The sequence below is a fragment of the Haliotis rufescens genome, unplaced genomic scaffold (assembly GCF_023055435.1).
Source record: "Haliotis rufescens isolate VD_foot unplaced genomic scaffold, xgHalRufe1.0.p SCAF_1, whole genome shotgun sequence".
NCBI lineage: Eukaryota > Metazoa > Mollusca > Gastropoda > Lepetellida > Haliotidae > Haliotis > Haliotis rufescens.
In genome coordinates, this window is record NW_025963779.1 from 34,763,833 (window position 1) to 34,779,495 (window position 15,663).

General features: G+C 40.9%; 1 protein-coding gene across 1 annotated transcript; it reads left to right on the plus strand.

Moving 5' to 3' along the window:
• The first annotated feature begins 1,706 nt into the window (after positions 1-1,706).
• LOC124139481 lies at positions 1,707-12,164 on the plus strand. Its single transcript, XM_046506563.2, has 3 exons — positions 1,707-1,967; positions 9,106-9,255; positions 11,547-12,164. The coding sequence occupies exons 1-3, from the start codon at positions 1,772-1,774 to the stop codon at positions 11,702-11,704; spliced, it is 504 nt and encodes a 167-aa protein (XP_046362519.1). The 5' UTR covers positions 1,707-1,771; the 3' UTR covers positions 11,705-12,164.
• Positions 12,165-15,663: the final 3,499 nt, after the last annotated feature.

A 15,663-nucleotide genomic window follows, 5' to 3' on the forward strand; every position in this document is an offset into this window, starting at 1 on the left:
CAGAGGAGACGCAGAGGGAGCGCAGAGATATCGCACAGTGAACGCCTAGGTCGTTCAGGGAATGCAGTGACATTGACAAAAGTAACATATTTAGTCGCAGAAGGAAGGCAGAACGGTGGTAGGAGCGATTACACCAAAAGAGAGTTTTCTTGAGTATGGCGACCCCACTGCGCTCTAGTCAAATTTTAGGACGCAGGAGGAGCGCAGAGCGATCGCCGTTTGGTGTAATGGCCCCTTAACCAAATACATTGATAGAAATATCTTTTTTATTATTTGGAATTTGAGACAACGGGATAGGCATGTTTTTTTCCGTCCAGATTAAGTTCTGATTCATAGGTCTTATATTAACTCACTCGTTCGGCATGTTTTATTCCTGTCGAGTGGATGGATTGGAGCTAATACTGTCCAAACATTTCTTATCTTCATTTTTGATATTCAAAATGGTTTTTTAATCAACTAGAACTGAAGGGAGAGGGGTGTAACTGCTACATGCTAGATTTATTGTTTGTTGTTTAACGCCGCACTCAGCAATATTCCAGCTATATGACAGCGGTCGTAAATAATCGAGTCTGGACCAGACAATCCATTGATTGATAGCATGAGCATTGATCCACGCAAAAGGGGTATGATGACATCAACCAAGTCAGCGAGCCAGACCACCCGATCCCGTTAGTTGCCTCTTTCGACAAGCACACTGGCCTTTTACCGCAAGCATTGGTTGCTGAAGACCTATTCTATCCCGGCTACCTGCTAGAGGAACATACTGAGCCGTATTGACTTCTGAATAATTTGTTTTTATCAAGAATCCACCCACTTCCCACTGCCCGAAATTCTTGAGAGGATTTGTGTTGTTTCTGATGGTCCGCGGCTATTTGTTCTTGTATCTGAGGCAACATGGTGTTACCAAAGTTCATACTCCTCAGTACGGGTTCTGCCAAAACAGTTTCACTGGTTTCATCATATTTCATTAACTTCAATTTCAAAGTAAAAAGGCAACACTTCATTCCTATTTTCTGATTAAAAGATCATACAGAGTACTTTCAATATTTGATTGTTCATCAGCTAGAAAATGTACAATGTCAATATTATTGATGGGGTTTGGGGTATATATGCTGTTGAGACGCCCCCTCCCATGCCTGTACTTCACCTGACCAACCTGATTATTCCTCTCGTCAAATCTCTGTCGTCGCCTCACGCAACTATCGCGCTGATCTACTGGTGTAAGCATAGTTTTTTAATTGGATGTCGGATGGATATTTAAAGTCAATAAAACTGGAAAAGGTACATGTAGTACGATACAGACTTCCACTTACTGACACAAAACAATGATCACAATGGTTTACATATAAATTAGTCTCAGACATAATCGAAAGCAATAAAATAAAAAATAATGTACAGTCATAGTTTATGTTCTTTTCATAGATTATTTTCAATTTTTAAAAACACGTCTGCGACGTAACATTTGGTTCATGTTACCTTGAGAAGTTTGAACGGTGTGTTTTTAAATACGAATCAGACTAAAAAAGTAGAAGTAACTGGTTGCACATATATCTATATCAATGAATGATGCGCGTTCGGTTCCAAATTCAATTTGTATGTTTTTATCTCCTTATTCAATGTCCGGAAATTACATTTAATCATTTAAGCCAATCGGATTGCAGCACACGCCCCTGAAATAATGAATCATGAACGTTTCCCGAGTGAATGTTGCGCAACATATCCCGCCAAAGCCAACACGTTCATAACGTGACCCACTGCTCAAGGAATAGCCATGGCGGACTTGTCGAGCGTGTCTATTTGGATTAAAGTGTGTCTGGTTCTCGTCCCTTTGGGCGGACTATTTCATCTGATAGGTTTTGCATCACCATATTGGATCTCATCGGTTCTGGGATACAGCGGAATCTGGCGATTCTGTGATAAGCGTGGTATTTTAGTCTGCTTTGAATATCTGGATATTCCTTTGCAAGGTGAGTGTCAGGTGTCATATCAACCTACGACAAATATGTTGACCTGGGTATCTTCCCGTGTCACTTTTATCTATCTAAGGGGCATGATCCCATATTTTTTTTTTTGGGGGGGGGGGGAGTATAATCAGGTACATGTACAATGTGAACGTCACATCTGCAGTCTGATGTATATGAGTACAATGTAAACGTTATTTTTCCTTAAATAGTTATGCACATGTTTGAACAAACATTATTTTCAAATGCATGGATAGGAATCACAAGAGCTTCTTTCAAAAGTGAGGGAAATATTGCGTGTTGAAAAGAGACATTGAATAGTTTAGTTATGTGCATATCTCTACGGCTGGTAAGTATTCGGCTGTAAAACCGGTAAATCAAGTACCCCACGAAGGCAAACATTCCAAAGAGTAACTCGCCTAAGGTTTGTAAAACTATGTAAAAAGCTAAGCGAATATTTAAAATTAGTAAAACATTTTCAAACAAAAAGCGTATGTTAAATGCAAGTAAACAGTATGAAAATTGTCCAAAACATTATCCCTTTATGCATTTAAAAAATGTTTTAAAATAACATTAAAACCTGATATTGGATCCCTTTTTAAATATTTCAAAGCTATAAATGAATAATCAGCTGTTGAAGATTTACGTTATGATAATTTGCCGAACGTTATTACTGAGGACAGCACAGCTCTACATCCTGTCATAACAAGAGACGAGTGAGTGAGTGAGTTGGGTTTAACGCCGCTTTTAACAGAATTCCAGTTATATCGCGGCGTGTCAGCTTAATGTGGGAGGAAAGCCCGAAGTGATGCAGGTCTCAAACGTTTACCACTTCGGTGAAACCCACGAGCACGGGTATGGTGCTGACAAACCTAGAAACATAATCGGGGCGAACCGGGATTCGAACCCACAATCATAGGTTTCTGGCGTGTCCAGGGACGCAACACTGCACAGCGAATGGCGGCGCCTTAGACGACTGGGCCACCCGTGCCCCCAACAAGAGACGAAATTATATTGTGTTTTAAAAAACTTAAAAACGCAAAGCATCTTGATTTGATAACATTATTAATGAGTATATTACCTCTACTATTGATATATTTGTAAAATATGTATGTGAAACATGGTACTGGAGACTGGTATTTTCCTGGTATTACTGGTATGGTGTAATTAAACCAATATTTTAAAAAAAGGTGATCCCCAAACACCTGAAAATTACAGACCTTCGTGTGTATACAGGTATCATTGTTGAGTTGTTTTGGAAAATTATTCACCTCTATTATATTAAATAAGCGTTATGAGCAATTATTTTGAAACCAATAACATTCTATCCGAAGCTCAGGCACGTTTCAGATTTTCAACTACCGATAGAATTTGTACCTCATTTAATCTTTCTAAACTTTAAAAAAATAGAAAAAGAAAATTATATTCCGCATTTATTGACTTTCAAACAGCATTCGATATCTTTTGGCGATCAGATCAAACTACCTCAAAAGGGTATAACTAGGAAATACTTCAACGTCATTATGACATGTACCAGAATATAAAATCATTTGAGAAACTGGAGACGAGTGTTCTTCGGCGATGGTATTAGATGATATCAAATTGAATACATCGACTTTAATAGGTAGGTACAATACATTTACTAAAATCACCCTTTGCGTTTCTTTTTTTTGAGAGAGTGGATAAAGTTGATTCTTATCAACACTTTGTCGTCACCTTTCTGCTGTTAACTAGTAAATTTACAAAGACTAAGCCTATTGCATATAAAAAGGCAACCAAAGCTATGTTTTTTTATTATTTTACGCCAAGGTAGAAAACTGTCTGTCTGTATTTTAAAACTTTTTGATACTTTAGTTACTCCTGTTCTTCTTTATGGTTGCGAAGTATCGGGTTTTCAAATTTATTTTGTATTGAAAATATACTTTACGATTCCTTAAATATTTATGTTCACTTAGGAAAAGTACTCGTAATTTTCTGATTTATGGAGATCTTGGTAGATACCCACTTGCCAACATAGTTAATGGCAGAAATTCTTTCTTAACATGTCAAAGACACAACATTGGCTTTTTTAGTGTTCAAGCTTAATAATTATAACATTATTGATGGAAAATATCTATATCTATAAACAAATGTGGATAGTAAACATTGAAAATTCTTCGAAAAGGTTACATAACATATTTTGAAGTCTCCAGATTTATAATGTGAGCGGTACTTTTTTTAATATAACTGGATAATCTTACTGACATTCAGTACGTCAAATCACTATCTGCCGATTGAAATGTAACCTATGCAATTTCTATGACTTCGGAGATGAGTTTCACGACCTATTCGTATGTCAAGCATTTGAAAAAAGATAGGACATGTTTTCTTCATAAATATTTCGAGAACATAAAATCATGTATGCCATCCAATGTACACGCATTTAAGTAAATTTCATTTTCTATCTCACCTCTCTATGCCAATTTTCATTAAAAGATATTGACACAATAATTATAAACATAAAAAAGGCAGTAGTCTCGCCGGTAGTGTTTCACAAATCCAAGTGAAATTCACTAAATATATAATCTTCCATATATACTGAACACAAAAGTTCCTGTGACATGGAATAAGATTTAATGCAAAGTTATGTTTTTTACCAAATCTGAAACAATTTCAGTTTGCAACAGATAAAAGACTCCTGTAAGTGTTCAAAAGGTTTAATTTGCCATACTGACTTCAGAAAATGCGTGATTTCATAAAAAAAACCCATGAACATGCCAAAATGTCAATTTACAATTGGAATCAATAGCGTGTGTGTCCACCTCTGGTTGCGATGCAAGCAACACATCTTCGTCTCATTGAATGGACCAGGCGTCGCACAAAGTCCTGTGGGATATCTGTCCATATCTGCTGGAGCATGTTTCGAAGTTCCTGTAGTGTCTGTGGAACACGTGGCTGACGTCGAAGGCGCCGATCCATCTCATCCCACATGCGCTCAATTGGTGAGAGATCAGGGGATGACATTCACGTTGTTTTGTTGAAGAGAATCCTGAACAAGTCGGGATATATGAGGCTGGGTGTTGTCATGTTGAAAAGTAATGCCTGGGCCATGACGACGCAAAAACGGTAGAACAACAGGGCCGATGATCTCGTCGCGGTAGCGCTGTCCATTGAGATTTCCCTCTACCACTATCAAACGGGTCCTCTGTCTTGCTGTAATCCCACCCCATACTATAACGCTGCCGCCCCCGAACCGATCTTCTTCCATGAAACAATGATTGACGTAACGTTCACCTCGACGTCGGTACACTCGAATCCGTCCATCGCTGTGGCTGAGGTGAAAACGAGACTCGTCAGTGAATAGAACTTGTCCCCACTGCATGGCCGTCGAGCGTAGACGCTGTCTGCACCACTGTAGACGTGCTTGATGGTGGTTTCCTGTCAAAATGGGACGTCTGGCGGGTCTTCTGGCGACAATCCCTGCACATCTGAGGCGACGAAGTACGGTTTGTGAAGATATTCGTCGAAGGCCAGGGATGCTTCTTGCAGTCACTGTTGCTGGCTGGCTGGATTTCGTAGTTGTATTGTTCGAATCCAGTTGTCATGTCGATTATTGGTTACGCGTGGCCTGCCACTCCGAGGATTGTCTCTGACTGCATTCGTTTGTTGCCAAAGTTGCCATAAACATCAAATGGTGTTCCAGTGGACGTTAAATTGTCTTGCAACATCACGTTGACTCGATCCTGCTCCAAGCATACCAATGGCTCGCAGACGCTCATTTTCAGATAGGCGTGTCATTTCGTAATGTTGAATAATTGCGTAATTTTGTTGTTTTTCTGAGTGGTTGTTGTCAGCACGATGCTAAACAATGCATATGGAATCCCGTTTACGCACATGTTTTAATACCCATTCTTGTGTAATAAAATGCATGGGGTTTACATAAAGGTCAACTTTTGCATGGAATGCATGCTTTTCTGTAGCAGTTGCGCTTTTATGACTTGATTCAGTACATGTGCGACAATATTGAAAACAAAACTTTACTTGTTTGAAAAATACACTAAAATATTGGGGTCACAGGAACTTTTGTTGTTGAGTATATTATTCAGCACACTAAAATGTCTTGCCATCGAGTGGGGGGCTTGGATAATATGTTAACAGTACTAACCTATCTGTTATATGTGTGGCCATGATGAGGGATTGACACACACGTCTACAACACCCCTGCACTACACCCACCCTCACATCCCCTCTAGATCCGCGTATGGTTAAATGGGTTACGCAACAGTGAGCTGTGAGAAATTGCGCAATAACCATGGATCGCATGATCGTTGTCAACAGGGTGATAACTCCAGTAGAATCTGTTGATTTAGGCCAAGGCCGAGGCATATCTTGACAATGAGTCCACATTCTCTACATCTATACAGGGTGGAGATATTCATGTCACATGACCACTTTACCCTGCAAGACCGGCCTCATCTTCAGCCTATCCTTTCTTTGTGATCACGTTTACCGTGATTTCAGATCTTTGAAAAGCGATATGTTGACATAGCAGCTGCTATTATCCGATTCAGTGAAAATGTAAATCTCGAACAATCCTTTCACTGCGTAAGATACAATTTCACTGCAGTTTTGGAGACGTTTCGTAAGGAAATGTTAAAAAGTAAATACAACGACAGGTAGGTAAAATGTTATGTTAAAGGTATTTCGATCAACGTGTAGAAAATATAGAGAATCTCGAAATGTCCTTCTTTTATTCGACTGAAGCCATGTGAAGAGTTTATGTTGTTCATCAGTGGTCTTTCAATGGAAGCAGGAAATATTACAATAAAAGGGTCACCAATATGAATGCGTTTCATATAGATATACAAGGAACAACTTACTCTCGGCACACAAGTTATGCTGCTATTCATGTGTAAACATACCTTTGAATCTTTACATATGCTTCAACCAGGACTGGGTTTAACAACAAGCTTAGAGCATCATATGGAACTAGGCATGGAATACTTTCTGTAATTCCGTGGTCAAATTTTCTTCGAAAAAGATATTTATGCGTAAATGAGTGGGTTTAAAAGTTTTAAGGAAATTCTTAGCCACATCACCGTCGGGTTACACACATTGTACCAATGACCCCGTGACAACTGCGTGACGGGCCAACGATTTAGCTACTTGGCTACCCAAGGCCCTGAAACTAGTTTTCGGATTCTTTCTTTCAAAACTTGGAATAGGTGGTCGAGAAAAGCACATTCAATTGTCTTTTTTGTCTTTTGTGTGAACATGTGGTCGGTATTAAAATAAATAAATAATAATTATTCAATTATATCATGATAATCAAGATTCTGAAAAAACTATTTAAACATGAGTGGTGAGTTTATCATCTTGTGTCGGGACATGCATAAACACAGTTTGGGATATATTTTATTGCAAAATGGGGTTTTCAGACTCGGCTGTAAAAATAAATGAGTTTCTGTTGTGAAATTGTTTTTTTTTACTTTCCTCATTTTTACGCTCGGCAGATCGTAAACATAATACAAACACAACGCCAAACGACAACAATGACGATATCAATGGTCGGCCCATTTTCTACATGATTCTTTTGGTGGGTTCAACCAGACTGCGGTCTGTAAATAATCGAGTCAGGGCCAGACAATCCAGTGATTGACATCATATGCATCGATCTGCGTTGGGAAACGATGACATGCATCAACTAAGGCAGCGAGCCTGAGCACCCGATCCCGTTAGTCGCCTCTTACGACAAGCACAATGTTTTTTTTTACGGCAAGCATGGGTTGCTGGATTATATATTGATGACATTGTTCTCTGTATTCTGTTCATGGTTTGTAAAAGCAATTAGATGTATTGGAATCCTTCGCTTTAAAATAGTGTCTCACTCTCCAACATTATTGTTTTCAGAAACGGTGACATTATATAAAACCGAAATGAAAACTGGATTATGGAGTGAGAGTCCGTGCGTACATACGTGTACGCTTCAGAGAAACAAACGGAACACTTCAATGTTTATAACCTGGTCAACACGTGGACCAGATTCGCCCCCTCCCCAAACTTATCCCATCACCCTCCCCACCCATCCAGCACCCCTAATCCGCCCTACCCCCCACCCCCACACAACCCAATACGCAAGTCCCACTTGAGTGCTGATACATGTTTTTAGTTAAGCCGAATTGATCAAGCAGAGTACACATGGCAATGATATGACGTTGTGCATTTGGGTTTCAGAAGAACGTTTCATGGTCAATCTCTGCTTGTGTTATAGAAAAGAGAATAGTATATGACTCGAAAGAACTGACTTCCGAAGCGCATGCAGGTTCCCGTCGGAGATACTCGACAATCAATAATATGTTTAGGCTGCAACCTTTATGTTCAAAATAAAGCTTTTACCTAAGGCCGCCTACATGTTCCGAAAGTCTTTGGCTTTGAAGAAAATGCTGTAAGTCTTATTAATCAATATTTTCAAGGTAAAATATGTGATGTCCCGAAAGGTATGCATTCGGGTGGTAATGCTTCTGTAAATTTTGTATCATTCTTGTATTTCCCCAGGGTTTCCTACAAACATTGGTATGAAACAAGGTTGTGTCCTCAGACCCAACTGTATTTTTATTTTTAAACGAGATTGCATGCATTATCAAAAGGGGATGTAACCCTGAAATTTTCGTGTCAAAAGAAATTGAAGATATCAAGTTACTGATTATTTACTGTTTCTTGTTTAACGCGGCACTCAGCAATATTCCAGCCTTATGACTGTGGTCTGTAAATAATTGAGGCTGGGCCAGACAATCCAGTGATGGACATCATATGCATCGATCTACTTTGGGATACGATGACATGCATCAACCACGTCAGCGAGCCTGACCAATCGTTCCCCTTAGTCGCCTCTTACGACAAACACAATGTGTTTTTTACGGCAAGCATGGGTTGCTGGATTATATACTAATGACATTGTTCTCGTGTATTCTGTTCATGGTTTGTAAAAGCAATTAGAGGTATTGGAATCCTTCGCTTTAAAATAGTGTCTCACTCTCCAACATTATTGTTTTCAGTAACGGTGACATTATATAAAACCGAAATGAAAACTGGATATTATGGAGTGAGAGTGAGAGTGAGAGCGACACACACTTACGACTTATTTTCACACTTTCTTTTCTTCCAGGCTGGCTACGCGCGACGCAGTTTTTTGAGACAGCCGGGTTGATCGCCATTGCAGCTGCAATCACCCTTTTATTCCTGTCTATCTTCGTGCAGGCGTTAAAGGACAAGAAGATCGTCACCATCATCAACGCCTTAGCATGTTTCGCTGCTTGTACGTTCTCTTAATATTTCACTACCTATGTGATCCTAAAGTGAGTGAGTGAGTGTGGTTTTACCTGCTTTAAGCAATATTCCAGCAATATCACGGCGGGGAACACCAGAAATGGGCTTCACACATTGTACGCGAACCCAGGTCTTCGGCGTGACGTGGGAACGCTGTAACCACTAGGCTACCCCATCGCCTCATATGATCCTTATGGAAATAGATAATTACTAGTATTCAAATCTTAATGTAACGTGGAAAAATCCCTTGACATGACATGATACGAATGAGAATGGGTGGTCCAGTCGTCTAAGGCGAAAGAATCCGCTGTGCTGAGTTGCGTCCCTTAGACGTACCAGGAACCTATGCTCGTGGGTTCGAATACCAGTTCGCCCTGATTATGTTTCATGGTTTGTAAGCACCATATCCGTGCAAATTTGTAAACGCCTAAGACCTGCTTCATTTAGGGTATTTCCCCCTCACTAATATTACACCTTAATGCAACTGAACTAAATTTCAAAGCGGAATTCAACACCTCATTCCCTACTATTCTAGTCCTGTGTACCAACGAAAATATGAAATATACTGAACCGCAAAAGAAACGACACCGTGGATAGATATATGAGAAACTTTATTTGTCCAAACACTGTAAACATACTTTGAGACATATCAAAAAGACGAAACTTGGAAAAACTTATCATCAATGTTGAAATTAAAGTGTCAAATGTTCTTAAAGTGAAACACAACACTAGTCTCTGAGAAACTGGCATCACAAGTCAGTATCTCGTGTCCGCCATGCGCATTGATGACTGCCGTGCTACGTCGATACATGGAATGGATGAGGCGGTTGATGAAGGCCATAGGCACTTGAGTCCGCACTCTGAGGAACGCCTGACGCAGTTCAGCTGCAGTTGTCGGCCTTGGTCGAACGTCATTCAGCCGTCTTTGAATCTCGTCCCACAGGTGCTCAATGGGATTTAAATCGGGAGTAAGGGCAGGTCACTGCATGGTTGTGATGTCATTCTGCTTGAGGAAGTCTCTTGTTTCTCTCGCAGTGTGGGCACTGGCGTTATCATGCTGAAACTCGTGGTTGCAGCGACGTGCCAAATGAGGTATGGCGAGTGGTCTCAAGACTTGATCAATGTACCGAGCTGCTGTGACACCATTGCCTCTCCCTGGACCGATGTTCTGGAAGACCACAGGGCCGACCCTCTGTGCAAGACCAATTCCACCCCACACCATGTTGCTCGGACCACCCCACGAGTCTCTCTCAACAACACAAGAATCCTAATAACGTTCCCCAAGGCGTCGCCAGACTCTCTCTATCTGCCTTCTGCTGTTGAGATTCAGTAACGGCTCTCGTCTGAGAAGAGGACTCTTCTCCACTGCTGTTGGAGCCAATGCCGGTGCTGTGTTGCCCACTGAAAACGGTCCCGGGGATGACGTGGTGTCAGAATGGGTCCTCGGTTTTGACTTGTGACAGTAGAGGTGTCTGCTCGTCAAACGTCGATTGTCCCTACGGTATGTCGAGCAGTTTCCGCAGCATTAACAAAGCGGTCTTGAAGATGCTATCGCACAATCTGGCGATCCTGACGTCAGGTGGTGACCCTTGATCTTCCACTTCGTGGTCGGTCATCTGTAGTGTTGGTGGTCTGGTACCTTTGCTGGAGCCTGTGTGTGGTCCTTACGTGGACTTGAAATGCATTGGCTACTTGCCGGGCGGTTTGTCCAGCTTGCAATCGTCCAAGGGCTTGGTGTCTCTGATTTCTTGGCAATCTTGGCAATCGTAGCAGTTCAATAACGAATGAATGTTATCCGATCTGGGTGGATTTTTATAGGGCAAGAAATTGGGGAACGCATGTGCATTTCAATTTGCACGGAACTCACGTGCATCGGGTTACCATAGCCGATGCCGTGATGTGTTTCGGCGATTCGTTTTATTGTCAACTGCTTTGTTTTTTATCACCAAATTCCCTTTTTCCGGACAAGGTAATGTTAAATTTTCGAAACTTTTACAAACAATACCCAGATATTTAAATGACCACTTTTCATACAATGTTACTTGGAGTGACGTTTCTTTTTCGGTTCAGTATATATCCTTATCGATCAGTCGTGACCAGCAGAGTGGAGCGCTTGGGCCACAGTGCCGATGGTGATATCTTCTTATCGACTTAAACAATGTATTGCGTTAATGCAGTTAATGCAGTTCGAGTTAACAAGGTATCGACGTGGGTGTAATTGTTTCTCTTGATCTTAAAGATGTAAGTATGTATATGTATGTATCCTCTGTTATTTTCCAGCGGGATCAATCATCATCGGCGCCATCATCTATGGCAGTCAGGAGGGGGTTGCACAATACCTCAGCTGGGCGTTCGCGCTGTGCATTGTGGGAGGAATACTGGAGGGTGTGGCAGGCGCACTTATCATAGTGGGAACGTTCGTTATCAGAAGAACATAAATAATTAGTCTAGCCGAAGCAGTGTATGATATCAGAATTTGGTGTACATTTAATTTTGAAGGAGCTTTTCTAAAATATTATAGAGAGGAAATTTGTTTTACTTTGTGATACAGGATATTTGGACGGAATAATGCGTTATTTGGAATGCAGACAGTCCACTTGAGATACACGCGATTTGATAACCTATTTCCCATCCGTTAACAAATGATCTGTTGCATCCTGTAAAATTCTCAGAGGACAAGTACTGCACCCAGTGGTAAATATGGAATATTTTTTGGTTGACTTTGGCAAATCGAAGCCGTGCATCCGACACAACATGATATTCTAACAGAGAATTATCTTCAGAAATTGTCTGGTTGTTGTAGAATTTAGGGCGAGTTTGGACCCCAAAAATGTTTCATGTATACACCCCTCAAGAAAGAATAGTTGTATTTTGATTAAAGTTATATTTTGGTGTAAATAGTGAGTGTTAGTTTACGATAATTAATCAACCAGTTTAATAGTGTTGTGTTCTGAGGCCTGGGCTTGGTATTATGATTTTCCGAGTTGGGATAAGTCATAAAATGAAGTAGTTTTTGAATTGTCGCCTATACTGAACATTTGATTTCCATTCATGTTTCACTGAGTCGTTGTACAGTAAACTACGGTTATAACGAACTCAAAGGGACTACTTATTTTAGTTCGTTATAACCGTAGTTCGTTATAAGAACATATACAGCATGACTACAGCAAGTAGTCGGGACCAAAAAGTAAGTTCGTTATATCCGTCAGTTCGTTATAAGCGTGTTCGTTATAACCGTAGTTTACTGTACATAAATCATATGTAACCGATTGGAAGCAATCTTTTGTTTGTTTGCTGTTGAACGCCGCACTCAGTAATAGTCCAGCTATATGATGGCGGTCTGTAATTCAGCGAGTCTGGACCAGACAGTCTGGTGGTTGACATCATTAGAATCGATCTACGTTGGAATAAGACGACATGTATCAAAGAAGTCAGCGAGCCTGACCACCCGATCCCGTTAGTCACCCCTTACGACAAGCAGTGTCGCCTCCTACGGCAAGCATGGGTTGCTGAAGACCTATTCTCTATCCGGATCTTCATGGGTCTGGAAGCAATCTAATACATTCTGTAGAATGTTTTGATGAGGTCAATTTCCTCTTGTATGTACACTGCCACTCACTAAAGACCAAGCTGTGTCTAATCCCAGAGTCGGCCTATTTCAACTTGAAAAAACCCAAGTGTTTTAATTTCAGAAAACATGTCTCCACACAAACCACCTTCATTTCAACAGATCAAACATCATTGAGTCCTTATATTTTTATTTTACTCAATAACAAAAGTTCCTGTGACACCAATATTTTAGTGTATTTTTCAAACAAGTGGGATGAGATGGATCGGCGCCTTTGACGTCAACCACATGTTCCACAGACACTACAGGAACTTCGAAACATGCTCCAGCAGATATGGACAGATATCCCACAGGACTTTGTGCGACGCCTGGTCCATTCCATGAGACGAAGATGTGTTGCTTGCATTGCAAGCAGAGGTGGACACACAAGCTATTGATTATTAAATTGACATTTTGGCATGTTCATGTTTTGTTATGAAATCATTTTTTGAAGTCAGTATGGCAAACTAAACTATTTGAACACCTACAGGAGTCTTTTAACTGTTGCAAACTGAAATAGTTTCAGATTTCAATTGGTAAAAAACATAACTTTGCATTCAATGTCTCAGGAACTTTTGTTATTCAGTATATATTCGTATCCCTGTAAACATCGTTTTACATGTGCAGTCTTTACGTGTAATTATTTGTAACACTTTTCTTTCGCCATTTGTAAATACAAAGCGCACTTAAATGTTGTTAAGGTCGGATCACAGCCAGTTATGTGCATCTTGCCTGTATCAGACATGCTTGCCACGGAGCAGGTTACTTTTGCCTTTACATTGTCACAATTAGATCTGAGTAACGAGGACGTACCAAATGTCTCTGCAAGCTGGGCAAGATGAGCACGCGGAGTATGTTAAGCAACGTAGATCACCGCTATGCTACTCACGCAAATCTTGTGGGTTTGTTTGTTTGTTCGTTTGTTGTTTAACGCCGCACTCAGCAATATTCCAGCCACAAATTCCAGATCTGTAGATAATCAAGTTTGGACCAGACATTCCAGTGATTGTCATCATGAGCATCGAGCTTCGCAATTGGAATGCGATGACATGCATCAACCAAGTGTCTCGTGAGCTTTCAGATCGGATGTTGTATTAAATTCGTTTTAAATTGTCCTGTCTTGTATTATACAACCCGTGAAACACAATTTTTTTCTATTTTCCAGCAATATCAGGCTACCCTACCGAACTTTTGTGGTGAACCTTCATGTATGTATGTGGTCTACCGGGGCTCGAACCAACACTCTATCCATAAACCACGGATGCGGTTGGTGTGTATTGAGAGCGGGACCGCCTCCCAGAGGTTTGATTCCCTGCCGCGTCATATCAAATGACCTTAAAAGATGGTACCACATGTACTTGTTACCCTGTCTGGCGCTCAGCAGCACGCAAATTAAGTGAAAGGCGACGTTAAACCGTATTACACCTCACCTCACCTGGTCGCTCTACAGACATGATAACATTGTTCACCTTGACATTGAGATGTTCCATCCATGACACTGCAGCGCCGTTTCGTATCTTCTTTCTTTCCAGGTCGACGTATTTGTCTTCAATTCTTTCATTCTGGACAATTGACTCATAACAGAAGACCTTGTTACATCCAGCTTGCTTTTTCTCATCTTTTTGTTTGGGGGGATTTGGATTTGAACTTTTAACCTTTGACGTAGGTTTAGTGCTAACAGAAAGAGTGGTGTCTTTGCTAAGAGATAGAGATCTCCTTGACGCTGGTCTCGATTTACGTGTGTCACTTTGTGAAGGGAAAAGGATTCCAAGTCAGTGAAAACGTGTTGGTTATCACTTTCATCACTGACATCAACTGCTTTATCATCCTGATCAAGGGAATCCATACCGGTTGTGCTACCACTAATTTCTGCAGCACTTGAGTCCTCCATTTCCTCGGTGTCCTTTACACTTCCGCTGTCAATACCTTTTACAGCAGACGATGCTGGACGGTAGCCAAGTATTTCTTGCAGTTTGTCATCGTACTTGCAAAACGACGGTGAGCCGCCACTCTGCTTGATCTAGCTTTACAAAGTCTATGATTTTGTTTTTGCGAATGCATTTTAGTCTTGCATTGCACTGCAGACTGTTCATGAACACAATCTTCCATTCCTGAAGATATGATTTTGTACATACTGGCATTACTCGTTTTGCGACATGTTAAGGAAGTGCCAGTTAACCAAATGACTCAAAACTGACCCAAAATGCACTGGGACACGTGTCTGACTATGTAGTAATGAACCAGTCAACCATGGGTAGGAAGTTCTTTGATCAACAATTAATGTAGTGAAGTTTGCATGTAGTGGTTATGCTATTTGAGGCTGTATTAGTCGGAACAACAACACATTTTCATGTAGGACAGCCGGACCTGGGATAACAGCTGGCTGGGACAGTCTATGGGTTTATTTCCAATTCTTATTCCTCTTTTTCAGTTTATGCATCCTACTCATGTCATCACGCACTGGACCGCCTCCGTGGTCTAGTGGTACAGCGTCCGGCCGCGTCATACCAAAAGACGTTAAAAGATGGTACTTGTTGTTACCCTGTCTGGCGCTCGGCATTAAGGGGCTAAAACAAGGACTGGTCGGCTCGGAGTCAGTGTACTGTGTCCGAGTGGGGTATTCATGTTAAACTGCGGCGTGGTATCTCAGTGTGCTAGCACTGTAAATCGGCATCAGGACTAGTACAAGCACGCGACGTTAAACCCAATTTCAACTCACCTCACCTCATCACGCACTGACTTAACCTACTATGAAAGACATTCCACGAGTTCTCTTTTGGTCCATTGAGT

Excerpts from the sequence above, each read along its gene's own strand:
- LOC124139481 (XM_046506563.2), top strand. The coding sequence starts at position 1,772 with ATGGCGGACTTGTCGAGCGTGTCTATTTGGATTAAAGTGTGTCTGGTT. Across the intron at positions 1,968-9,105 it reads TCTGGATATTCCTTTGCAAG|GCTGGCTACGCGCGACGCAG; the intron begins GTGAGTGTCAGG and ends CTTTTCTTCCAG. Across the intron at positions 9,256-11,546 it reads CTTAGCATGTTTCGCTGCTT|CGGGATCAATCATCATCGGC; the intron begins GTACGTTCTCTT and ends GTTATTTTCCAG.